At 38.0% G+C, this 12,186-nt stretch overlaps 1 protein-coding gene across 3 annotated transcripts in view; it reads left to right on the top strand.

The window, feature by feature from the left end:
- PPARGC1A (PPARG coactivator 1 alpha) overlaps positions 1 to 12,186 on the top strand; it is a 1,526,193-nt gene that overhangs the window by 1,438,890 nt on the left and 75,117 nt on the right. For 2 of the 3 annotated variants that reach the window (XM_029590158.1, XM_029590174.1), the window contains 4 exons: positions 514 to 636; positions 1,632 to 1,839; positions 8,336 to 8,381; positions 8,524 to 8,597. In XM_029590158.1, the coding sequence (XP_029446018.1) occupies positions 514 to 636; positions 1,632 to 1,839; positions 8,336 to 8,381; positions 8,524 to 8,597 (451 nt within the window). The remainder of the gene's footprint in view (positions 1 to 513; positions 637 to 1,631; positions 1,840 to 8,335; positions 8,382 to 8,523; positions 8,598 to 12,186) is intronic. The other variant, XM_029590166.1, reaches the window with a different exon arrangement.

The following is a 12,186-nucleotide window of genomic DNA, read 5'->3' on the forward strand; positions in this document are numbered from 1 at the left end:
GCTGAATTTCAAGAGGTAGTTTATTTCAAAGTGAAGGACCACTACAACTAAAAGCATGATCTTGAGTACTTACAAGGTGCACTGTCTTCATTGATGGAATCATTAAATGTGCTGTTTGGGAGAAACTTAGCACTCTCGTAGGATGATATGGTGCAATACAGAGATATAAATGTCCGGCTCCTTTACCAAATCTGATGCATTGATCTGATGAAGGGCACATATCTTTCAAAAGCTAGTGAAAAACGTGTTGTTAGTCCAATGAATAGACAATACCTATAACTTATGTGCTGACTTTTATTACTGCTACAGGAAGAGGAAACTATTTGACAATCATTGTTGAAATCACAACCCTTTTACAATTTATTGAGTAGGCCATATATAATTCTATACTGTATTCTTATAAACTGATTTAACTCATTTTAAGTAGCTATGCAAAAAAATAAAAATAAGTCATTTTAATCCTTTGAGGTGTATTATGCTTCCTTTTTTTTTTTTCTTCCCTTATGTTTATAGCTTAAGAAGCTCTTGATGGCTCCAGCCAACATTCAGCTAAGTTATAATGAATGCAGCGGTCTCAGAACTGAAAACCATGCAAACTCTAATCATAGGATCAGAACAAGCTCTGCGGTTGTTAAGGTACAAACTTAATCTTTGTAATGAGGCAGGAAACGTAACAAAGAGCGTTATGCTTTCAGCAACCAACCATGAGGTAGATCCATGTGAATTAATTAGCCTAGTTTAAAGCAACTGCTTCAGACCTGTAAAGAGATTATAAAACTGTTTCCAAAAGGGCACCCAAGCTGCTCTGTAATATGAATGGTTCTCTTTTCTTGTCTTTTTATATTTCCCTACAAAAATGCATGCATTCCACATGCCTGCATCACATCTAATGCGTATTTTCAAAGCTTGCAGTACTTGTGGTGCACCCACACGCACATGGCATGCTTCTGTAGGCACAATCGAATGGTAGTGTTAATGGCTGTGGCTCTCTGCCCGCTTCGTTTATACACAGAATAGTTGGGGGTGCACTGAAATCTGTTGATTAATGGTCTAATATAGTTTATAAGTAATGTGAAGATACAAGACTGCCATTTTACCAGCTGTCTAACTGAAGAAAGATTGCACTGAAGTCCCAGTAAAAGGTCTGTATCAGCTATTAATTGGAGAGAATGCTGGCAATCACAGAATTTTGTTAGCAGGCTATATTAAACAATGTTTGTCTTGCCATTCATTGTAACTGAAGAGTAAGCATTTAGGGGTACTTAAGAGACTTGTGGATTCTGGGCTCAAATAATCAGCAGCAAATTAAGGTTTAAACCAGCTTATTTTTCTGTAGCTCACAGTAAAGGAGCTGTAAGGTCTTGTTAGTTACATGTTGCTGAGTAGGGAACATTGAAATGTTGAAGAAATGAAATAAAAAGCTGTATAAATGTCATTTGGGAATTTTAAATGTAATTTTCTTCCCTTGTTCTGCAAACAATTATTCACAGCTCATAGATCTAGTACACTTAGAATGAACACTTCACCGAAAATCTCATCTCTTCAGAAAACCTATATCCATTCAGGGAAGGTTCAGTTGACTAATTTTAGTTTTTATTTATTTTTTTTTTTTATTATGCCTTGTTTTTAAGACTGAGAATTCATGGAGCAATAAACCGAAAAGCATTTGTCAACAACAAAAGCCACAGCGGCGTCCCTGCTCAGAGCTTCTTAAGTACCTGACTGCGAATGATGACCCACCTTCGACCAAACCAGCAGAGAACAGGAACAGCAGCAGGCAAGACAAGTGCGCCACCAAAAAGAAGCCCCACTCACAGCCTCAGCCACATCATTTGCAAGGTAGGTTTGGGACCAAGGAGTGGAATATTGATGACAGTGTTAAACAAAGTTTATCAGCGAGAAGCTGAAATGCTCGAAAACTGTTTCCTTTCCCTTCCCCAAATCCTAATACTCCTTATCCTTTGCTGTGCCTTGCCCTCAACCGGGCAGCCCTATGGGCCTGTGCAGTGTGAAACCATCAAACCAGCAATGTTGAACTTTAGTAGTGGAGCCAACGCTTGCCACGTATACAGCAGATCACAAAATAACTGTGCATAAAGTACATTTAGTACGTACCTGAAATGTGGGCAGGCTTTTCAGTGGCGAAGAGAAACAGACAGGTCCCTTCTGGAGGGCTGGCCAAAAATACAAGATGAGTATGGGGGACCATGAAACATGATCATCCCATCACGGCTGTAGCAGTGATGAAAAAGAAAGACAGATATGCCATCCCCTTAGGAAGTCAACCCCAGGTGGTGTTAGAACCTATATGTAGCCAGCCACACTCAGAGACAGCCATTTAGTGAAGTTGCAATTTTGAACTGCCAGTGAAAAAAAAATATATATCTGTAATCTACAGAGAGGGGCAAGATTTCAGACATGAAACATTAGAAGATGTTTGCATGCACTAATAATATACAGGGAATCCTGTATTGCTGAGGTAACAAAAGCTCAGAACCAGCTGGACAAGCTGCTTCCTTAATGAGCTTCCTTCTTTCAGTCTTCACAACAATGGGGAAAAAATATAGAAACATGGTAAATGCCACTTTTCTTCTTCATTAGAGACCAACGTTTATAAGAATGGATTTATTAACCAATCTAAGCTTTTTCTTATAATAATAAATTACAAAAATTAGGACCAGGCCAGTCTGCCCTACAAACCTTGCTTTTCGCACTGGCTAAAACAGCACATTATCTTGTGTTTTAGTATCTTACAATGCACATAAAATGTATAGGTACCACAATTTTTCCTAAATAACATTCAATTTGGTCATTGAAAATGGCTGCAAAAAGCTTAGGTTCTAATGCTTTGTTTAGAGGGAAGGCACCCCCAAGGATCTGCATTATGTCAATCTTTGCAGTTCTAGGGTAAAATCTCTGCCAGTGATAACAGTGTAAATTCACATGTTCTCAGTTGCTTTCATATATATATATTTTTTTTTTTTCCACGTTCCTACCTTTTAGTATCTGTCCCTTGTGAAGGTCACATTATCTTTAGCAAACAAGACCACATAGACTATACAGTAGATAGCCAAGCAGAAAATTGCCAGAACTCAGGGCTGCAGAAGAGGGAGACATTTCTTTCAACCTCATTTCCATATATATTTTTACACTGGAATGATTCTATTCAAAATCAAGTTCATTGATGTATTAACTTATATGTCAAGGAAAAATCATGGCTTTATCCAGAGGAGGGGAAAAAAAATTTCAAGTAGCTGGCCAAAATATGAGTCGATTGCAGGGCTTGATTAGTTAAATCATGAAATAAAAGAACTTGGATTAGAAGGGCAAGAAGAACCATCACATTGTAAGAGATACAAGCTCACTCCTCCCCACTGCATATACACAACTACAAATGCATAACAGTAAACCTTAATTAGTCATCAGATTTGCAAAGACACACGGGCACAGTTCTGAGAGGTCATATATGCTGGATGTTATTATGCTGGTTGTGTGTTCAGGTTAAAACAGCAGCTTAATATTACTGTAAGATCTTGAATCTGTGGGCCTTCTCGTGTGTGTATATACAGTATATCTTTGTGTACACACACACAGTAGAATATGCCATGAGCTTTATGCACCATTTGAAGGAAAATAATTCTAAAGAGCTTTCAATCACTATTTTTCCTTTCTTGATTTGCTCATGACTTTCCTGTCTGACCTACTTCTAGGCCCAATCTGAGAGCAGTTCAGCGAGCTTGTGCCTACAGATTGAATATTATATGGGCCAGTTAGTTGTTGGGGAGGAGAAAGTCATTGACATAGTATGCATCAATATATTATTTTTGCAGGTTATTATTTATTATTGATAGAGTGTCATGAATATGGCTACAGTTCTGGAAAACAAAGGGAGGAGAAAGCAAGTGAATGTTCACAAAGCATATGAAATTACATAAAAAATATCTAAAATAATGGTAGAGAGGACTTACAGTTTTGATGCTATGTGAAAGCAATAGACATGATATATATGGGTAAATAATATTATTTAGTAAGGCTGTACACCCACATGGGGATAGTACGTCATAGTCGTGATCTAATTACATTGAACCGTGAGTTTCATTTGAGGAGTGGGGAGCAAGGTTTACAGTGAAAACTTTCCTTGTCTTAATAGCTATGGGTGAAAAAAAATTATTGGAAAGCAGACCCTTTCATGCTCTTTACTTCTTAGAATGTTTTGTGCACTTATGGGGAATAAAAATGTCAATGTTAGGAGGAATGAGGATCTCTTGACTGATAATCAAAAAATAAAAAGACAAACCTAACAACCTAATTCAGATCTGTGAACAGTGACTTGCTTGTCAGTCTTTATATGCAAGAAATCTGTTTGTTAAAGGGGAGCTCTGATAGTTTCTTGTCAAAATATATTTCTGGTTATTTACCTCCCTTAGGCAGTTTTTCCTTTTTTTTTTTTTAATAAGATCCTATCATCATTTTGAAAGTGCCTTCACCCCACTCCCCTTACCTGGTCTCTCATAAAGGGAACCTGATGACACATTCTGATGACATGTTTTGTTTGTTCTGCACAAAAACAGACAATGATGTCATCAGCTACTCAACAGCTTATTCCACTTCCATAGCATTGGAGTGTACCTTTAAGTAACAAGAAGGTCACTGACGTGCGAGAAATGTGCAGTATACAGCTTTATACATGCATAAGCATATACAGCACAGTGTGAGGTTTATATTTTGTACCTGCAGTCATCCCATTTAAGACTGGGTTGCTAAGTAGCTGGAGGGTATGTGGTCTTGAAAATCATCATTTTAGTAAGAAAGTAATGCTAAAAAAATAACTATTCCATATTATTTTGTTTTAAACTTCTTACTTATTTTTCAAAGTATATATGTACATTGAGATTAAGTGGAGTCTTAACTGTGACTCTCTGTTATAAGCTGCAAAATAATTTTCCAAGATCTGCAGTTTGTGAACCACAATGGGAAAAAGGAACAAACTTGAATCTTTTGTATTACATCATGTATTTTCACTAAAAATCAATCCAACAATCATGATGTTCTATTATCTGACTATTATTATAATCTTACCTTTACATTTTGAAAGCAAATATATTCATTTGTTGCAGCTGAAAAACAAGTTATTGCTTTTACAATGCACAAGATATGGAGGCCAATGTACTAAGCTGCGATAACATGAGCCATGTTAATTAATGCACTATAACGATCTGTACTAATTTTATGCAAATGAGTTTGGAGGTAAATAGCATACATTACATTTCTCACATTAATGCAGCCTTTATCACAAAAAATCTTAACTACAGCTCCCTGATATGTAGTTATGCTTCTTATGAGAATAGCTGTGTTGTTATTTGTACCTTATTAACAAATTGCTTTGTTCTGCGAACTTAGGTAATGAACATTTACCTAATAATGCAGCTCATTACCTAGTTTTGCTTAGATATTGCACTGATGTCCATGGTAGATAATTAATACATGCTAAAATGGCAAATAATGTGCGCAAAACTTTTGCAAATGGAGTAGCACAAGTTATTTACACGGTTAATGCATTTGAGAATGTCACCACTGGTTAGTACATCGGCCTCATGTTTTGTCTTGATTTTGTAATTCTCTCTTAGTGCACTTGTCATGTATTCTCACTGGCAGAGTGGGGAGAAGAATAATTTTCTAACAGGTTTACAAAATAAATAGAGGTAAAAATCTGTTCCTAATGTCATGAAAAAAGTTTTTTCTCTTTTTTTCCTCATTTTTAAGCATCTTTCATTGTTTAGGATTCAGGAAATATCTGCAGCTATTTACAGTTTTATTCTGGTTTCTCTAAAACTGCTAGAGGAGAAAAATAGTTTAGCCCAACAATGATCATTGCACAGAAGCAAATTTTTGCCTTATTGCAAAAGCTCTGGAACAGCATAGGTTGTTGAATTTCTATAGATGTTTGTAGGGCAGGGAAAGGGGAAAGGGGAAAGGGGAAATGGGAATTTGTTTTTTGTTGCTGGCTGGCTCCACTGTTTTCAAGACAGATTGATCCAGTCCTGGTTTTACTCCATAGATGGTCTTGTAGGTCTGATTTCCCTATTTAGTTCTTTAGAAAAGCAAAGCTACCAGTTTATGCAGCCTCAAGGGGAAACCATATTGTAATAAAATAGAAAAAGTCACATTATTTCTGTAATGGACTTGATTTATCAGAGTTAATACTAGATCAGCCTATTTGAAGAAACACAAGACAATTTAGCTGGGAAAAAAAGTTGTTTTGATTTATTATCTATGTAGGTACACCTTTTACCTTGCCCTAAAACTCTAGTATAGAATGAATTTAGCACAATTTTTTAGATTTGTGGTTGGACGTAGGTCATGAAGGATCTCAAAAGAATATGGATTCTCCATTTTAGTACTCTGTTGTGGACAATGTTATAATATTAGAAAATGTAAATAGTCGAGCAGACTTTCATTGAAAATGCACTCTTGTAGGTCCCAAAAGTTTAAAAAAAAAAGAGATAACATAAGTCAGCATTCTTAGAAAGGTCTTATGAGAAGAGATTGAACAAACAGAAAAGAAGATCTGGATATAACAATTAAATACAAGAAAATATAATTTGAATGAAAAAGGGGATTACAAGAAGAGCTGACTATGTAAACCATATATGTCAAGCTACAGTCGTCAAGGGCCAGAAATTGGTCTGGTTTTTTGGATATGCATAATGAATAGGCATGAGGTATCTTTGTGTGTACTACCTCAATTGTATGCAAATAATGGGCCTTATTTTCTAAGGCTATCGCACGCTTGCGCTACCAGCACAAGCGTGCAATAGCTGGAAAGCTTAGCGCAGGCCTGCGCTAGCTGCATCGGGGCGGAGTCAGCCCTGGAAGAGGAGGAGTCAGGGCGTCCCCGGGGCCGACTCCGCAAAGACGGCGCGGACAGTGAAAAGGTAAGGAGCCTTTTCGCTGCCTATTTCGCGCCGAATAACCACACCTTTTATGGTGTGGTTATTCGGCGCGACGCTGGCAGCAATCGCACTGTGATGGTGTGATCGTGCCGGCTAGCGCAGGACCGCCCCCCGCTTGGCCCCTCCTGCCCCCCATTAGTGCCGGGATTCACTAAGCCTTAAGGCATTAGTGAATCCAGGCCAATGTGACATGTATATTCATTAGGGATATCCTGAAAAAAAGACCAATTTATAGCCCTCAGTGATTGCAGTTTGATACCCCTGATCTAGACATTTGGCAAACATACTGTGGTTTGACCACATGAATGAAAATTGGTCAGATTAATCAGGTCACCTTATAACACATAGTACCAGAAAGATCAGATGACCAACAGAAATACAAATAGATAATACAATGTTTTTATTTGTATAACTGATAAATCCTTACTTTAAGCATGTATATGGTCTCATGCTGCAAGATCCTGCTGGAGATGGTGAAGCCTGTTAACTTTCTTTTACACTTTTGGGATTGTGGTATGTAACTTCCTATGGCAGCAAAGAATTGTTTAGGTCTTCTATTCTTTCAGCAGGATGAGCATCTTCTTCACGTTTCTGAAACTGAATGACGTACAAGGCACAGTTTTTCACTTAACATTACAAAGACAGTATATTTATTTTCAAAAGGCATTAGAAAAACATGATTCAGGAAAACAACACTTGTGATTTATTTGAGTTTTAAAAATGTTCACTTTTGGACATCCTGAAGGCTTTCTGCAGATTTTTTTCATCTGCTTCTTCTGGAGGTAAACAATTAGAAGACTGAAGTGCCAGTGCAGGGGCTCACCACTGTCTCAAATTCTTTGGGACTAGAACATGAAGGATTTATTAAACTTTCAAGCCTCAATTCAGATATTTCACTAGGCTGCCTATTGGTTACACATCATGATTTTACTGTCCAAAATTGCCTTTTTTTTCTGGTACATAAAATCCAAATATGAGGCTGTGAAAAATATTGAAATTGAGCCCCTTTGGGTCTAGTTTTAAAAATAGTTTGCTATCCCTACAGTATGGGAGAAGGCCTTTTGAAAATAGTAGCTGGTATTTTTTTGAGACGGGGCGAACTGGTAATATAAGTTCGGATCAAATGCATATCCATATTTACCAGCTTGCCACTGTGTAAAGCATTCATTAAACTGGCCCTTGGCACTTTGTTAAGATTTATGTCTTGTGAAGGTTCTCCATGCACTCTGGGTTTTTTTTTTTTTTTGCTTTGCTTTTTATTTTTTTATTTTTTAAATTATTAGTGTTTGATGTCAATGAATTCCTAATAGTGTACATTTCAAAAGCAGAGATCCCATTATTTCATAGTCAGAGTTTTCTGGATTTTTTTTTTTCATTTGCAGCCAAGTCAACAAGTTTGTCACTTCCTTTGACACCCGAGTCTCCAAAGTAAGTATTAAGAATGGTCAAACCTCTTTTTTTTTTCAAAAAGGGAAGGGGCATTAACACACTTTACCTACAACTACTCCATTTCAGCTTCTTTTTTTTTTTGTTTTGTTTTTTTTTTTTATAAATATGCCCTGTCTTCCAGTGATCCCAAGGGTTCCCCATTTGAAAACAAGACTATTGAACAAACCTTAAGTGTGGAGCTGTCTGGAACTGCAGGTGAGACTAGTTCAACATTAAACAAAAACAAGCAACAACAACAAAAAAAACCCTCTGAATTTAAAGTTTGCTGTCAAAATCAGGGCTGTTTGGAGGCATTCTGGGGTTTGAGGATATTTGTACATATTGACACCCCTGTCCATGACTTGTTTGTGAATCCCTGATCAGGACCCAGTGTTTGATCGCATTCTGCTCTCCCCTCCTGGCACTTGACTTCAGCATCCTTAAAAGATATCCAGGTGACCTGTAGGACATTGATTCTAATGAGGTTTAGCACTGACTTTCTCCTCAGTAGCTAGAGGTGTACTTGATGTACACTGCCATGTGCTAAAAGTTATTTTGTAAGATTGGGATCGTTTTGCATGTGTTCTCTGTTTTACAGGTCAGATTTGCTTAGTTCACTGGTTTATATCACCCTTGTATAAGCTCTTAGTTCCCCGATGAGTTCATGAGCAGCAAGCCGTTTGATGCTGAGAAGACATTTTCTTTTCTGCAATAATTAGTTTTTGGAATTTTTTTTTTTCTTTAAATCGGTACATTGAGCAATTGTGACCTGGAAGGCATAGTGCGAGCCCCCATATGCATTGCAAAGGTCTCATTTTTTCAAACTGACTTATCACCAGCAGGACACCTTAAAATAGATTCTTCATTTTATCACTTAAAGGCTGAACAGAGTTTCTGAAAATGATGAATTAATTTGTGGCATACTTCTGCATAGGTTTGCAGTGAGAGAGACTGCTCTTAATTTACAATTACCCTTGTACAGCATATATGGCTTTTGTCCCAATAACTTTGGCACTAAATTTATCAAAAGAAAATACAGACCAGATAAAGCAGAACCACCTATTGTGTTCTCCTGGGTTTTGTTCTATGTGCAGTGCAGACCACTGAAAAACAGTAGGCCTTAGCCTATCTGTGACATATATGACTGTCTTCTGCAAAGCATTTTCAAAAGGGGGGGGCATATCTGTGTCAACTTCCTATGTTTCTTTTATTGATCTCTTTTTTGATCCAGCCATTTCATTCTGCTTCTTCATTTTTCCATTCTCTGCTGGGATTTGGCACCTTGAACTCGCATTTATAAATATCCAGGCTTCTTCCCCCTCCCCCTCCCCCTCCCCTTTTTTTTATAACCTCCCCACCATTACAATGGCAGTGCTTAGCCAGTGACCATAGACCATGGTTTACTTTGGAACCCTGTGCACGTGCACCCTAACTCCACCTAGCAGGTGCCAGCCATGAGTGATGGCTGACACAAATCCTCTCCTGCCCAGATTCTGTGAATGCTGCATGCAGAACATCCTGGCTACAGATTGTCCAGGCCTTGGTAGATATGACTCATTAACTGAGCTCGGGTTTTCTGCATGACAGCATGCAGCACTATCAACGAGGCACCAGGCCGCTTCTATAGAGTATGGCAGTTCTGCTACAGAAACAAAGGACAAAATTCATAAGAAGTTTTTCTTATAGATATAAACTTGGGGGGGGGGGGGGGAACCTAATGATTTGGACCCAAAATGGAAAGGACTCTTTAGTAGACTGGGTTTTGAAATGTAACATGTACTTCATTAAATACCTCTGGAAAAATTAAATGTACACACAAGATATATATGGTTTTTCATAAATGTCTTATCTATTGTTAATCAGGATGTTTAATAAATATAGAGCCTTTCATTGAAAGGAAAATATTACTGGCTATAATATTTGGATATAATTGTATAAACTATTTATAACCTCTTTTCTTTCTTTATGCTGAAACTTCAGTTTTAGCAGTATTATCTGACGTAGGCCTAGCATTTAGAAATCAAATCATTTGCATCTGCTGCTTATTCACCTTTGACGTCAAAACCAAATACTTCGCACTTCACAGTCATGTTTACAGCAAGACATTGATGTAATGCACAAAATACTGTGCTTTAACTTCAAATGAGGAAGTAACAAGAACAGGCGAGTTCTAAAAGAGAGAACACATTGTCATGCAGAAGGTGAAGGAAGGGAGAAGACAAAGGTATCATTCACATAATGAGCAAATATCACATTGCAAAGTATCCTATTGGTAACTCTTTAACCGAACCTAGCCATTTTCAGCTTCATGGTGCTTGAAACCATAAGAGCATGACTCTCGAGAAGGTAGAACTGTCTTTTATATTGAAGTGGGACGACACTTATGAAACAGCTTGAGCTGATTTAAAAATGCTTTCCTATGAGACAGGCTCAGTTCTTAAATGTGTGAACTTGGCCATCTGTAGCCCTGGTTAATTGTATCTTTGATGTTGACTGTTCCCTATTGGTACAGGCGGATGCATAATGAGGTGAAACAGCTTGAACTGGAAATGTAAGATTGGCCTGCTCTATTCTTATGATTGAAATAGTGACAGCTTAGTTTCTGTCATTGCAATGTTTCACAGGAAGAGAGCAGTAGATTGTTTGCTTTCCATATCTTAAGTTGTTCCCCTGCTCTCTCAGAGCTGAAGATGCATTATAATGCAAGCAGGTCATTGTTTTGTAAAACTCCTGTATCCTTCTCAGACTTATCCTATGGGTATGTACTAAAGTCTGGTAAAAAATTGATCAGTTAACATGGGTGACTCAGCCCCAATATTCCATGGGATAAAAATGTTTAGTATTTCTCTATGCACTAAGCTAATCTCATACAAAAAGATTGCATAGTAATTCTTCTAGTTTAGCACATTGCACAATGCACTATTCAACTTTCCAAACAAAAATGTTTGTTTTAGCAGGCAAAAAGAAAATAGAAGCAAAGTAATTGGTTCAGGTTACAGCAGCAACCTTTCCATGGCTAAACCACCTTTTCAGGACAAGTATAAGTCAGACCATCAGTACTGATAGAAGATTGTGGAGAGCTACAAGAAAGGGAAAACAAAGAAAAAGAAGATAAAAGAGGTGGATTGGATGAAGATGAGGTGGTAGAGGTAGAGGATTCAGAAGTCGAGGAGAGAGGAGGAAAGAGGTGGTAGAGAAGGTGATTGAGAGGTGGAAAGACCGAAGAAGAGATAGGGGAGTGGGAGGCCTAAAGAAGAAGGCAAAGGGTATATGAAAGTAATGTAAGGCAGGGGAGAAATCTCTTCATCAGTCTGACATATTAGATTTGCAAGTGCCATCACAGGCAGCAGAAAGCAGAAGGATACTGCTCCCAAGACCATAGATTCACAACATCCTTCACAGTACCAAAGAGAATGAGCTTCCTCCTTACCAGGTCCTGGAACCCTCCACAAGGAAGAGTACAATAAGAGGTGAACGGCAGCAAAGGACAAGCTGTGGAAGGAAAAGTCATGGCTGTCAACAGTTTGGGATAGTCCTGGCTTATTGTAGACTACTGCAAAAATAATTATAAGCAGGGCTGGATTTTACACTAGCCCATGTAGTTATGTGCCTAGGAGTGTCTTGAGGGATACCCTATTAAAGCTGGCATGTCTTATGCCAGACACACCAAAAGGAGACCCATATTCTCTACTACCTGCAGGGACTAGTCATCCAGGGCAAACATTTCAATGAATCTTCCCATTACTAATTTAGATGCTGCCTGCCTATTTTCTCAGGACAGTACTAATGAACATCACCCCATTTC

This window comes from Rhinatrema bivittatum, chromosome 1, assembly GCF_901001135.1.
Source record: "Rhinatrema bivittatum chromosome 1, aRhiBiv1.1, whole genome shotgun sequence".
Lineage (NCBI taxonomy): Eukaryota > Metazoa > Chordata > Amphibia > Gymnophiona > Rhinatrematidae > Rhinatrema > Rhinatrema bivittatum.